Source organism: Microcebus murinus, chromosome 3 (genome assembly GCF_040939455.1).
Source record: "Microcebus murinus isolate Inina chromosome 3, M.murinus_Inina_mat1.0, whole genome shotgun sequence".
Taxonomy (NCBI): Eukaryota; Metazoa; Chordata; class Mammalia; order Primates; family Cheirogaleidae; genus Microcebus; species Microcebus murinus.
The window spans coordinates 29,748,631-29,763,365 of record NC_134106.1 but is presented as its reverse complement, the minus strand read 5'-3'; the positions used below and the strand labels follow the sequence as shown (position 1 = coordinate 29,763,365).

At 33.9% G+C, this 14,735-nt stretch overlaps 1 protein-coding gene across 4 annotated transcripts in view; it reads left to right on the top strand.

The window, feature by feature from the left end:
- STRN (striatin) overlaps nucleotides 1–14,735 on the top strand; it is a 106,944-nt gene that overhangs the window by 79,820 nt on the left and 12,389 nt on the right. For 2 of the 4 annotated variants that reach the window (XM_012788425.3, XM_012788427.3), the window contains 6 exons: nucleotides 1,972–2,019; nucleotides 2,833–2,954; nucleotides 6,204–6,371; nucleotides 8,043–8,183; nucleotides 12,154–12,258; nucleotides 14,638–14,724. In XM_012788425.3, coding sequence (XP_012643879.1) covers nucleotides 1,972–2,019; nucleotides 2,833–2,954; nucleotides 6,204–6,371; nucleotides 8,043–8,183; nucleotides 12,154–12,258; nucleotides 14,638–14,724 — 671 coding nt within the window. Of the gene's footprint in view, nucleotides 1–1,971; nucleotides 2,020–2,832; nucleotides 2,955–6,203; nucleotides 6,372–8,042; nucleotides 8,184–12,150; nucleotides 12,259–14,637; nucleotides 14,725–14,735 lie in introns of all 4 variants that reach the window. The other 2 variants (XM_012788424.3, XM_012788426.2) reach the window with 1 other exon arrangement.

The window sequence follows — 14,735 nt, the reverse complement described above, 5'->3', positions numbered from 1 at the left end:
ACTGACACTTAGAAAGAAAGGGTATTTATTATCTGATGGTTTCCTCAAGGTTTGTGATACTGATTATAGTCCTTATACATACAAGTGTTTTAAATGGCTGTCATATTTGGGGAGCACCTTAACTATACTGAAGATTTCTACTGTTCTTATAAATAGTTATAGGTATATTTAAAATCATCAAACCTCCACCCTCACCCTGCCCCATTGTTTACTAGGTGTGGGCTTACAGGGTAGAGGAGAGGAAAGGTTCGTTGAGAAGGTTGGAGGACTTCTCTTTGGTCTTTTCTTTTGGCCTTGAGCCTTTAGGTATTTTCCATACCCACCAATATATCAAGACTGAAAGGCACTGTTGTTGTCATCACTTAATTGCTAGTGCTAGCCTTGGCCCCTTGGTTCCTGTCTTAAATTATGGACAGACATGAGTTAATATAAATCCTTTAATTAGTCGCATAGCTAGACTTCATTGTCCCACTTGCTTGGGTCCTTATTGGAGCTCCTTTCCTTCCTTGGGTTGTACATTCTAGAACCAGCATCTGCCAGCAAAGGCCCTTCTGCCGTGTCAGGCACATTTGTTACTACAGGAGTACAACTGAACATCAAATGGAAGAAGTTACAGAAATTTTACTACTGGTAGAGGAAAGCTATTGCCCAGTTTAAAAGAGTTCAGTGGTACTCATGCTGTGAATCATACATAAGACAGATAAATTACTTGATTTGTCAGTCTGCATCAGCTCAACCAGATTGTGCATAAACCAAATGGACCCTCATATGGATCAGGTATTTTTAGCAGAGAAAAATAATTTCCAGGTTATACATTGTGCCTTTTATCTTTCTAGTTCATTGGTCGCAATGTGCTAGTGATAGTTCTATCACAACCACATTAGGCTAGAGATGTGAATGTTTCATCATGTATTCTTGACTAAAATTTAGAAAGATAATGAAACAAGTTTCTTAGTGGTGGTAACTTGTAAATAACAGTGATCTGTTTACCTTTGAATTTAAAACTTGGTAATGACTTGAAGGGAGATAACATTGCCTATAAATAACTTCATAACAATGTAGAAAATGGTAAGTACTTGACTTTAAATTCAGTGTCCATCAACAGTCATGGTCAATATTAGGTAGTGTATTGTGCCCATAGTGTTCTGAGTAATAAACTGGAGTCTTGAACAATTTCTACAGTATTGAGGATATATATGTTAACTTTCATGGAAAGGCAAGGAAGTTAAAACCCTTTGCACTCGCTTGCTTTTTTCTCGATTCCTTTATTCTACTCGGGATTTAATTTTTTAAATATCCCAGTTTTTACAAAGCGCGGCAGTAGAATAAAAAACTGGAGTTTCTTTTCATACAAATTTATTTGGATTTTTTTATATTTCAAATTATTGATACAGTCAAAGAGTAATTTTAATCTCTATAATTTTTGCTAACTGTGTCGAGTCATACTCGACATCCGAGTGCAAAGGGTTAAAGTACCATTTGTTGAAATCCTGCTATGTATATGGTTCTGTCCTAGGCTGTTTTTTTTGATAGTAGAAAAATTATTACTATCCTGTGAGTATTTGATATTTTTCTGTTTCGTTTTAAACAGAGAAATCTGAAGTTCTGAAAGATTAAATAACTTGTCTAAAGTTAGCCAGTTAATGACAGTACTAGAAATTGAATTCAGAAACTTATCCCTTCAAAGCCCATGTTGTTTCTCTTGAGTGAAAAACTCTCTTCCTTTAGTCAAATAGATTATGACAATGCTTAAGGCACTGTAACAAGGTATTATTACTAAACAAGGATCTTGTTTCTTGATAATATGAAAGAGTAATTGATGTTCAGTAAGCTGTCTTATGTATCCTATAGTTGAGAATGGTATATTACCATATGTTTGTATTTCTAAAGGCAATTTTATGACTTATATTCAATTATAGTGTTTTCTACTGAAACTTAAAGTGGTAAAATCATCTTCTTTGTCTGATTTAGGAGTACTTCTCTTGATGTAGAGCCTATCTATACATTCAGGGCCCATAAGTAAGTATGTGCTTTTTTCTTTATTTTAAACATCATTATAAAACAGCCTGATTAGAATATTTTATTTATTTTCACTTATGTATTTGTATTATTTATTTTTTGTATCTATTAGCATATTTTTGTAAATGTAAAAGAAACTGGCAGATAATATAATGCTACAAACAAGTTTGTTGCTGCCAAATAGGAATCCATGCTTAAATTTTTATTTGCATGATGTTTAAATAATGTATATATCTCTCTTAAAGTTGAGGCAGTTAGATTTAAGTATTAGAAATCCTGACTTTTTTTCCTTAAAGACACAAGAATTTTTTTTATTGTGATAACATATTGCATGTTTATCCTGTTTCCATTTAAGCTTAAGGAACGTGTCCATTCACGTGATTTAGCACAGAGATAGGTATACTTCTTATATAAAGAATCAGATAATAAATATCTTTAGGCTTCTAGGCTCTTAAAAAATATTTTAGGCTTTGCAAGCTGTATGCTTTCTGTTACATATTCTTTTTTTCTGTTGCGTATTCTTATTTTTTGTTTTGTTTTGCTTTACAACCCTGTAAAAATCTAAAAACCATTCCAAGCTTGAGGACCGTACATAAACAGACCACTGGATTTGGCCTGCAGGCCATAGTTCACCAACTCCAGGTTTAGCAGAGGAAGAAAACTGAACAATGCTTTGATAGTACCTGTATTTTTATTCATTATAAAAAGCAGAAAAATAACCATTTGAATAATTAAACATTCTTATTTTTAAAAAGTCATTATCAGATTGATTTTTGAGACTTGCAATTGATTTTTTTTTAAATAATCTCCCAGAGGTCCAGTGCTTTGTGTGGTAATGAGCAGCAATGGTGAGCAGTGTTACAGTGGTGGTACTGACGGGCTGATCCAGGGCTGGAATACTACTAATCCCAACATCGACCCCTATGACTCTTATGGTATGTGATTCCCCAAAGTCTCAAAGAATGAAATGTTTTCTTTCTATACATTTTTTCATAGTATATATAAGGATAAAGTTAGATAATTTAAAAAATAAATAGGTCAAAGAGAACCATGTCCTTCCTTTGTTAAAAAGGACTTCTATATTTAAGAATCAGTTTTATGTATAACATTAATAGGAAAAAAAAGAGACAAACATATTCTTGAGAAAGTAGTTCCCACCCCAACCCCTAAAGACGCATTAATTGGAAATGCTGGCTTGATTGACAATTGTTTTCTTCATCTTAGGCATCTGTGTAGTAATTTGATACATTATTACTAATGTGTGATCATATTTCACTATTCTTGACAAACAGCTTTGAAGGAAAATGAATGCTGGCATCATCCCCTTGATCAATTATTGGAGGGATGTAGAAGCTAATAACTTTTAAAGTCCGGGACACCAAAATATTTTAAAAGACCTCAAAAGTTAAGCAGTGCTCTTTAGTCTTAGGAGCAGTACCATAAATCATAATCTATCACTAAATATTACCATAAATTCCCTTGTAAAAACTGTTTAGGAATTGGCTATTTTGGTTTTCTCTTAGATGTTAGAATGGTTGAAGTGTCATGTTTGTCATAAAAACATATTTTAATTTCATTATCACTTTAGATTCATTTTACCACCAAACCTAAGTGAAGATAAGAAATTCAGTAAACAAAAATTTCGCCCAAGTTTTATTTAATAAACATTAAACAAATATTCTGTGAAAGGTAACTTCTCTTACAAATTTAGCTGTTTCATGCTTTTCCTTACTTCCTTTACCCTTCTCCCAGAGGATCCTCATACTGTACCAGGCCAGCTCTTCCCATTTTGACTTTATTTTTTTGGTTTCTTTGGGATTGTACTTTTTCTGTCTCTCTGTCTCGGACTGTATTCTATTCTCTTGCTCTATTGATCTCTCTAATCTTAATTAAACTGTACTCTTTTTGCTCTCTCTAACCCCTCAACATGTAAGTAAATTTAGGTAATTCCATCCTGGGCAAGGGGAAGCCTTTATTGACCCCATTTCCCTCTCTGGTTTCTGTTTAGTCTCTTTCTCGCCTCATCTGTGTTTCTTTGATATTGTCTAGAAAACATAATAGCTACTTGTTCCATGTTCTTTCCCTGTGCATCATCCCTCTGCGTTCTGGCTTCTGGTTATATCACTTAAATATTACAAGGTTGTCAGTGACTACCTGATTGCCTGAACCAAGGGTCTTTTACAGTCCTTATTTTTCTGGATGTTTTGGCTGTATCTGAGATTAACAACTCATCCTTTTTGAGTTCATCCTTCATCAGTTAACAACTTCATCCTTTTTGAAATCTGTCTATTCTATTGGCTTTTTTGACATTTCATGACAGTTTCTAGTCCCTATCCTTCATGAACTCCTTTCTTTTCTTGCCTTAAATATTGGCATTTATCAAGGCCCAGACCCTAACTCATTCTTTGCAGTGTACAAACATTCCTTGGGAGATTAAATTCACTTTTATGATTTTATGTGCTATTGACTATGTACTATTACTATGCACTATTACTATTATGTACTATTGACTCACAAACCTCTTCTTTAAGCTTCAGACTGCCTACAGGAAATTTCAAAGTGACTTGTCACATTGTCTATAAATCCCAGCATGTTTGTATTTCTTCTCCCATATGCTCTATTTTAGTTGGTGGCACTAACAGAATTACCCAAACTAGAAACCTAAGAATTACCCTGATTCCCTGTTCTGTTGTACTATCTACAGTTACTTAATTACCTAGTTTTTTGGTAATGACTCGCTAGATATTTCTCAAATTTACTTTTCCTGCTCTGGCCCTTTATCACTGCCCCTTGCTTAGGTGTTTACCATCACTCCTCCAGTCTACTGAAACAGTCCCCTTGTCTTCATTTTGATTCTGTCCAATCTGTCTTCTGTGCTATAGCTAAGGTTACTTTATTAAATACTTGCATGACCCTATTGCTCCTGGGAGACCCTATTGCTCCTGGGAAACCCTTCGGTGGTTCCATGTTGCTTTCAGGATAATTTCTAAGTTCCTTACTATGTCATAGGAATCCCATCATAAACTAGCTGCCCTCGTCCCATCCACTTTCTGCCTCAAACTCCACACTCCAATAATACAGAATTGCTTATAAATTTCCTCTCATATCATGCTATTTTTTCTTTTGTGGTTTTGTAGGTGCCACCTCCTTGCCAGGCACACTTTCTTTCTCTTCTCTGACTGGCTGACATCTGTACACTCTGGGAGTCACTCTCTCTTAAGTTTTTACCCATCCCAGTTACTCTTAGTAGTAACTGGTGTCTGTCACTATTATTATACTTTAAACATTGTCTTTTGAGGATGGGGACAGTATTGTGTATCATCTGTTTTGCTCCATCATTGAACATAGTGCCTGACACATATTGTGTCTTTTTTTTTTTTCTTTTTTTTTGTTAAACCCATAGTCCAGGAGAATATTGTGTCTTTAATAAATAAGTTATGGTATGTCTGAGAGAAGTTATGAGACATAATACTGTTGGCATTTCCAGACTTAACATCTGTGAGTATCTTGAAAGTACCACTTCATAGAATCATTGTGAGGATTCATAAAGTTTCCAGTTTGACTTTTATGAGACTGTGCCAAATGACCTTCCTTACCTCCCTTGCCCTTCCTCCACATACATATCACCCACATCTCAGTTACTGCTGTTTGAGAATTTGGGGATTACTATAGGTATCAGTTCATGTCCATTATGAATGTCACACTTTTAGGAATAACTGCCGTTCATCATACAGTAGGATAAGTGGCCAAAAGGAGGTATAGTCAAAGTAAAATGCTAAAGGACTTCAGAGAAGGGAAACATCTCTCTGTTTACTTCCTCAGGCAGTATGAGTTCTGGTTTTTCTAAAAGTATAATAGATTAAATTCACATCATTTGTATTAACATGCTTTTTAAAAATCTAGACAAATGGAAGGACAAAAGGGGGAAGGAAATAAATAATTTTTTAAGGATAAAAATACATGCTTTTAATTTTAATTTTTAAAATTTAAACTCTATATTTGCATATTTCCAAGCCTATTTTTAATTACTACAGCATTTCAGAAGACTAATAGAAACTTAACAATCGTATTTTATACTGTTATCAGGTGCTTTTGTTTATATACTTTACTTTCTCTGGAATCTAAGTGCCTTTATGATTTGGGTTTTTTCCTCCTAATTTTGCATTTTTTGCTTTTCTGTATAGATCCTTCTGTTTTAAGAGGCCCTCTACTAGGCCACACAGATGCAGTCTGGGGTTTGGCTTATAGTGCAGCACATCAGCGTTTGTTGTCCTGTTCAGCAGATGGCACTCTGCGTTTGTGGAATGCAACTGAGGTTGCTCCAGCACTAAGTGTATTTAATGATAATCAAGGTATGTACTTTAGAAAATTATTTAGCTGAATCTTTTATAAAACATCTTATTCTGAAACAAGCAAATAAATGATTCTATGAACTCTTTAAATTTAAGTTAAAGGTTTTTGAAGCAACAAAAGTGTATTTGTTTGAATGTCCAACTTATATATAGTTTTTAAAGGCATTGGATTTGGTGAAAGAAAACATAGATTTTAAGTTTGTAAAATTGAGATATAATTTATATACAGTGAAAAACAGATGTTAAGGTACATTTCAGTGAGTCTGATAAGTGAATTTACCCCTGTAACTCACTGAGCTATCAAGACAAAGACCATTTCCTTTACTTTCCCCCGAAGTTCTTTCATGTCCTTCCCAGTCAATCTGCTGCCTACATTCCTAACCAGAGGTACCCACTATTGTGATTTCTTTAATCATAGATTAGTTTCATCTATTCTAAAACTTCATATAAACGAAATAATACAGTATGTACTCTTTTGTATCTGGCTTTTTACTCTCATTATTATGTTTCTGCAATTCATCCGTGTTGTGTCAATTTATTTTTTTATTTTTATTTGATAGTATTTCATTAAACCATAATTTGTCTATTCATTTACCTCCTGCTGGACATTTGGGTTGTTTCTGTTTTTTTACTATTACGAATACAACTGCTATGAACATTCATATATTTTCATCATAGGCGGGTAGAGACCTAGAAGTAGAATTGCTGGGCTTTCAGGTGGGTGTTTATTTTACTTTATGCGAAATCGCCAAAATTTTTTTCAAAAATTTTGTGGTTGTACCATTTTACATCATTGACAGCAATGTATGAGAGTTCCAGTTGCTTTACATCCTTACCAGCATTTGGTATTAGTCTAATTTTAGCCATTCTGGTGAGAGTATAGTGGTATTTCATTTTAATTTTAGTTTACATTTCTTTGATAGCTAATTATGTTGAACAATTTTTTGTTTGCAATTTTTTGTTAACCATTCATATATTATCTGCAATACACACATTTTTGAACTGTTAGCTTGTTGTAGTTAGATTTTGAGCAAAATGGAAAAAAAATCACTGTTATATCATTCTATTTTTAATGTTTATACATAAGCTTCAACTTTCAACCTATTTAGATAGTGAATAAAAATATGATTCTTCTTGACCTATCATAGATAGCTTGTTTCTCAGCTTTAGAGTTTTCATGTGATACTTGCCTGACTCTTAATAATAATAATTGGAAATTTTACTTTCTTATTTTAAATTTTCATGTCACATGTTAGGATGAAATTTTACTTTTTAAATTTCATATTTTTGATGAGTTAAAATTCTTAGTGAGAGATGAGTTTTTTAAATGAAGAATTCTCCTTATGCCATTCTGAGTCCCAGATTGAGGTGGAAGGAGCAAATTTATAGTTCTTACATGTTTTCCATTTGCTTTCTCAATAAAGGTTTGCATTCCATGAATGCAATATATTAGCTGAGTAAACTGAACAGGTAAGGATAATAAATAGACTACAGCTAAAAATTACAAAAGAAATAATCTGCATTGAGTTGTTATGAGCTAATTCCTACTCTTATGACAAGCTTTGTTTACTTCTTAAGGAAATCATGCATTACTTGTTTTGCTATATTTTAAGTACATTGCCAAGTACACACTTTAACTGCCATTCTCTTTGAATATGTTCTGACTCTTAGAATTGGGAATCCCTGCCTCTGTGGATCTGGTAAGCAGTGATCCAAGCCATATGGTAGCATCATTCAGCAAAGGATATACAAGCATCTTTAACATGGAAACCCAGCAACGTATTCTCACTTTAGAATCAAATCTAGATACACGTATGTATACTCATTTTAAATAGTCTGTGTTTGGATTAATTTTTAAAATTTAATCAAAGTTATAACTACTGGAGTCAACCATTATGAAAAATACTTGTTATTATAAGCGTTCTGCCTCCTAAATGTCAGAACACATTTACTTAGAAGGATACAATGACTTACAGTTGGTTTTCAGAATTTGGGTTAAGTTTATGTACATTTCAAACTATAATATTTGAATAATAGCATTTGAGCTATTCCAAAGATGAGTCAAGTTCAATTTTATGTCAGATGATTAATTTTCAGTTCTATTTGAAAAAAGCAATATTCATTCTGAATGGAAAATAAAATGTTTTTATTTAAATCATTTAATTTCATATTAATGATATAATTTGATGCAGCTCCATACTGATTAGAATATGGATCACATTGTGGCTCTCAGAATCCCAAGTCTGTGGCTTCTTATCGGATGTAGGAAGTCAGGAAATCAATGTTTTTGAGGTTGTAAAGAGGATTTTACGGAAAATTTTAAAGAAGAATTTTGGTTTTTGGCACTTTAAACCATTGCTTTCTGTCTTTAGTCGTAACAATCACAATGCAGGTTGCAGCTGATAAAGAAAACCACATATACTGTTGTTTTAATGTGAGAACTAGCTTTTAAAATAATTACATGTTGTGTATATGCACATGTGTATGAAATTGTCCATGTGCATGCATGTGCATGTGCTTGTCTCCCTCTCTCCTCTTTCTCTCTCAATTTACCATCATTCCATTTTGGTTTTCCTTATTTTCCCTTCCTAATCTGTTACTCTTTGTTTTCTTCTGATATGCTTTGTGACTTGTTTGGGGAAGTAGGCATGAATAGAACTTTGAGCTATTAGATATAAAAGAGAGAGAGACAGGAAAATAAAATTGAGATTATAGAATTGGAAAAAGAAATTTTTTTGCCAAGAAATGTAGGTTTTAGGCTCTCAGTAAATTTAACAATGACATTTAAATATATGATCTAAAGCTACAGTAGTCAAATAGAAAACCAATATCAAATTAAGAAAGATGTGAACATTTTTGGAATTACTTTCAAGGATTGTGGTCAATTCTTAGAATAACCTGGATGGCAAATAACTGATTTTTAATGACTGCTGTGAGTTAATAAGACTTAGATTCTGGTGGGTAAAATGGATACAGCAAACTAGGTGACCCCATTTTTTTTTTCCCCAAGAGATGTGATCATAAAATAGTATGACTTTTTGCCTGATACTGGAAACATTTTCGGAAGAAGATTGCGAAGAATGTTTTTAACAAAGGCAACATTTGAACATTATTGGAATAAGTGATAATTATTTTGAGTTATAATATACTCTGACATTTCCTAAGTTACCAGTTTTATTACTTTTAGAGTTGTATAAAGCAAACTTAAATTAGTTTTTTATTATGTTTTACTGTGGACTACCTTTCTGCTGTTTATATTTATATTTGATTATGTTGTTTTATTCTGGAATTTAGCAGATTTTAAAAAAAATTAAAGTTCAGACCAGACTTGCTTCAAGGTAAAAGTGAATTTCATACAGAGTTTTAAATGATGAAGGATGTTTGTTTTAAAAATAAGAATAAGGCCGGGCGCGGTGGCTCACGCCTGTAATCCTAGCACTCTGGGAGGCCAAGGCGGGCGGATTGCTCGAGGTCGGGAGTTCGAAACCAGCCTGAGCGAGACCCCGTCTCTACTAAAAATAGAAAGAAATTAATTGACCAACTAAAAGTATATATACAAAAAATTAGCCGGGCATGGTGGTGCATGCCTGTAGTCTCAGCTACTCTCGGGAGGCTGAGGCAGGAGGATCGCTTGAGCCCAGGAGTTTGAGGTTGCTGTGAGCTAGGCTGACGCCACGGCACTCACTCTAGCCTGGGCAACAAAAGTGAGACTCTGTCTCAAAAAAAATAAAAAATAAAAAAAATAAAAATAAGAATAAATTACCCTTCCTCTCATTTGATGAGCTGTGATAAAGTCAAAGGTAGCTGAAGCAGATAAGTCACAAGCTGAATGTGAATATTTGAAGGATTGTTTTGGATTCATTATTAGAATATGCTGCTAGGCCTTCAATTTATTTCTAGCATTCTTTGCATTTTGCCTACTTCTCTGATTTACCATCAGGTGGAGAAACTGCCTTAAAAGCATTACCAAGTAATAACCTTTATCTTGGCCTGCTTTCATGATTTGATTTCTATCATATTAATTTACTAGCTCTCAAAGTAATTGAAGCTATTCTCTGAAACTTCTCTCTCAGAATTTATGGGATATTTCACTTAAAGTATTTCTTTTTTGTTGTTACTATTTTTTCTCTTGCTAGACCTTACAGAGAGTATTATTCAATGGTGTGTTGTCTGTGGAGGAAAAAAATCTATAGACTGAATTTTGAGACCAAGCATCTCTTTGTTTAGGATTGTCTAAATGAAATGTCACTGATCAAGAATTTATTCTACATGGTCAAGTGACTTTTTTGTTCTATATTTAAATAACAAGTTGAGTAATCACCTGCCACTAGCATTGGAAAAAGATGATCTTTAGTTTCTAAGATGTCATATTTCTAGGAAGCACATGAAAATCAAGTAAGATTATACTGTTTTTAACTATATTTTATATTACATGAATGTTAAACTCATAATACCTATTCTGGGATTTAAAAAAAAAATTTAACTCTTTACTTTAAAATAATTTTAAACTTGCTGAAAAGGTATAAAAATAATACAAGAAATCCTGGGTATCCTTTAACCCATTTTTAGCAGTTTTGAACATTTTGCCACATTTTCTTTGTCACTCTCCATACATGTGTATAACTTTAAATTCTGAACCACAAGAAAGACATCATGCCCCTATTTCCCTAGATTCTTTAGCATGTAATTCCTAAATACAAGAAGTATAAGGACATTCTCTGACATAACACATTACAGTGTTCAAAATCAGTAAGTTTAACATTGACACAATACTGTTACTTTTCATGTTCAAATTTTGCCTGTTGTCACAATAATGTATTTTATAAGGATATTCCTTCTTCTCCTTGGACCATGATTTAATTTTTTAAAACTTTCATGTATCCTAAATTAGTGTTATCTTTATGTCAATTTTTCTTTTTTCTCACAAAAAAATATCTTAAAAATCACTGATTAATTTAAGTTTTTAATTATTGATTTCCTTTTGATAAAAAGTTCTTAGGAAGAACTTGTGGTATAGTGTAGGAACCAGTTTTGGGAGTTGTCTGATTTGCATGAGCCGTCTAGTTGGGATAGAGTTAGAAGATAGAATAGGTAGTGGTTTTGTTGCCTGATTTTGGGGGAGTCACAGGTTTCTGTGGACCTTGGTGCATTCACTGTGATGTGGGCTTAATGATATGTGGTGTGTTTTATTGTGCATATAATTGAAATTTCTTTGAAAGCTATTAAATAGTATACAAAAAATACTATTAGGGTGCTATTTTAAGATTACAAACCAGGTACTGTCAAATGATGACCATTTCTATTATGAGGAGGAAGAGTGAAAAAGAGAGGGTTTAAAGGTTAAAAAGCTCTGTCATATTATCTTTAGATGACAACTGTGTGATGAAGAGCTTTGTATGTAAAAAGGAGCTAAGATTTAAATTTGAGAATTATCTCCATGTAAATGATGATGGAACTTTGTATTAAAGTAGCAAAAATATCATAGAATGTTGTAAAGTGGGAAATAGCAGCAGCTGTAAGCTAAGCTTTATGTGGGACCCATAGATAGCAAATGATGGAAAGGAAATTCTAATTCTTAGTTATCTCTAGATTATCACTATAACATAGCTCAGGCAATTCTCATTTCCTAACATTGAAATTATGGAAATAATCACAGAATAAATAAAAGACAAATTAAAGTCACATTATTTACTTTTTCAGTCTTTAAGATGAGTATTCAGTTCTCCTTTCTGTGAAAAATAATATTTTTAATCTGTGTTGCTTTTTAATTTTTTTTTAGCAGCCAGCTCTTCCTGCCAAATAAATAGAGTCATCAGTCATCCTACTCTTCCCATCAGCATCACTGCTCACGAAGATAGGCATATCAAATTTTATGATAACAATACGGGTAAGAATTTATAAAGAATTGACTTTTATTAAAGCAAAAAAATCCCTGCTACAAGTACGCTAGTTTTGGGGTCTGTGGTGGTTTCATAGTCAAGGAATGGGCACAGAACACAAATAGTTTCCTGGTTCGGTTTCTGTTCATTCCATTCAAATCTGCTAAGACTGGTCTTCATTATAACAGTACAGAATCGATTTGGCTTATTTGATAGTCAGTAAATGCCATATTTAGGCCCTGGAGCCAAGCTTGTCACTGGGGACACAAGAGAAAATATATTCCAATACCACTCAATATGATCTGTTGCTATGATCTATTGCAGTATACTGGGGAAAAGTAGAAACATGTTGGAAGTAGAGGCATATGATCATTATATGTTGTTTAAAATTGTTCATTTATTGAATATCCTTATTCAATATTTAATTATTTAGTGATCGAATAGCCTTGTATACAGTGTTGCATAGGGGATACCCCCAGGTCATTTGGTTTATTTTATTTGTTTTTTCATGGACTAATCTTTTCTGTGTTGTGATACTGACGATTTGATCCTGATTGATTTGAACTGGGGCATGGAGGCTTTCCCAATTCTTACTGGATTATATTTCACCAGTTTAAAGGAAATTCATGAAGAGCTTTGCTGGGAAGGAAGCACCCTGTTTTACTGTCACAGTTACCAAAGCATCTGCTGTTGGCATTGTTAATATGTTGACTTTTGCTATCTTTGCTTAGCTGCTAGTGATGAGTCATTTAATATTTTTCATTTCTTTCTGTATGTTATTTTCACCAAAATTATAGCCATGTTTTTCTTTCTGTTCCTTTGTCTTTGTCTCAGTCTTTTCTCTCTGTGAATTTGAACTCTGTTCTCACAATCCATATAATTTACCTGTAGCTAACGGATGCAAAGTGGGTGATTAATAATGTCTATATTCTAATTAATGAACACAGCTTAAGGGAATGTTCGTGTAGAAATTATTGACTTCCACATTGTGGTTTAAAAGACAAAAGTGTAATCTAAAATTTGACCTTCTTTTGAGCATCATTACCATGACTAGAGGCAGGAGGGACACAAGTGTTGTTTTAGATGATGGAAAAAGCTGTTGATACAGAGGCTGGATGCATTTTTTTTTTTTTTTTTTGGTAGCAAACTTTTATTTAAATCTTACATAACTCAAGCTTTATAAAAAGCCAACATAATTTGAAAATTGGGTTCTCCCTCTAGAGCCTTAAGTATTCAAAGTTTGAAACAGTTAATTTAAAAGTAAGCAAACAAATAAAACAACAAAAGCCCTTGCAGCAGATCCTGCTGAAATACTTAAAAAAAAAATCTAAATGAGCTTAATCTTTACAAAAGTTATTTTAGCTCAAAAGCTGTAAAATCAAAATTATCTTAATTCTACAAAGAAGAGAGAGGGTCTCTGACTTCATGCCACCATTCCTTATAACCTTATCTTTTTCATCAAATTTGGCCACAAATCAAATTTCTCTGTGCCCCTGTTTTCAAGAGATTCTTCTTGCAGAAGAGGCTAAGTATAAACATGGAAGAGTAACTGCCTAAGCAAGTAGGAAAATGTTCTGTAATAGTGTGCAAAGAATGTAGAGTTCTGGGTTAATCTCTGTAACTTGACCTGGACCTTCATCTTGACTTTGAGCGAGATCTAGAATGGGATCTTGAAGTAGCTCTTTTTGGTGGAGGGGACACAGAACGAGCCTTTGAGGGTGGAACAGGTAGGGGTGAATTGGAACGAGACTGGCTTCTTGATCTGGATTTTGACTTTATATCACCTTTTGCATTTTCTTTGGGGGATCGAGACTGTGACCAAGACCTGCTTCGAGATTTCTCATACTCCTTAGATCTGCTTTGGGTCCAGACTGGGAGCCCCTATCAGACTTGGGCTTAGATTTGCTCTTTGACCTAGATTTCCTTCCCTTTCATTGAGAACGGGATTGACCTTTGCTCGGCGACCTGGATCGGGAGCGACTTTTCGAGTGGCTCATGCCTGTAATCTTAGCACTCAGGGAGGCTGAAGCACTAGGATCCCTTGAGGTCAGGAGTTTGAAACCAGCCTGAGCAAAAGTGAGACCCTGTGTCTACTAAAAATAGAAAAAATTAGCTGGGTGTGGTGTCATGTGCTTGTAGTCCCAGCTACTCAGGAGGCTGAGGCAGGAGGATCGTTTGAGCCTAGGAGTTTTAGGTTGCAGTGAACTATGATGATACCACATAGCACTCTAGCCCAGGCAAAAGAGCAAGACTCTGTCTCCAAAAAAAAGCTGTTGATATAATATGTACACAGGAAGGATGACTCCTGAAATCAGTATAACATGGTAGCTGGTATATTTTCAAGATGAGGAAAGTTATTAATAGAATAACAATCTCTTTTTCCAAAGGCAAACTGATCCACTCGATGGTGGCCCACCTAGAAGCTGTTACAAGTTTAGCAGTTGATCCTAATGGCCTCTACTTGATGTCTGGCAGTAAGTACATC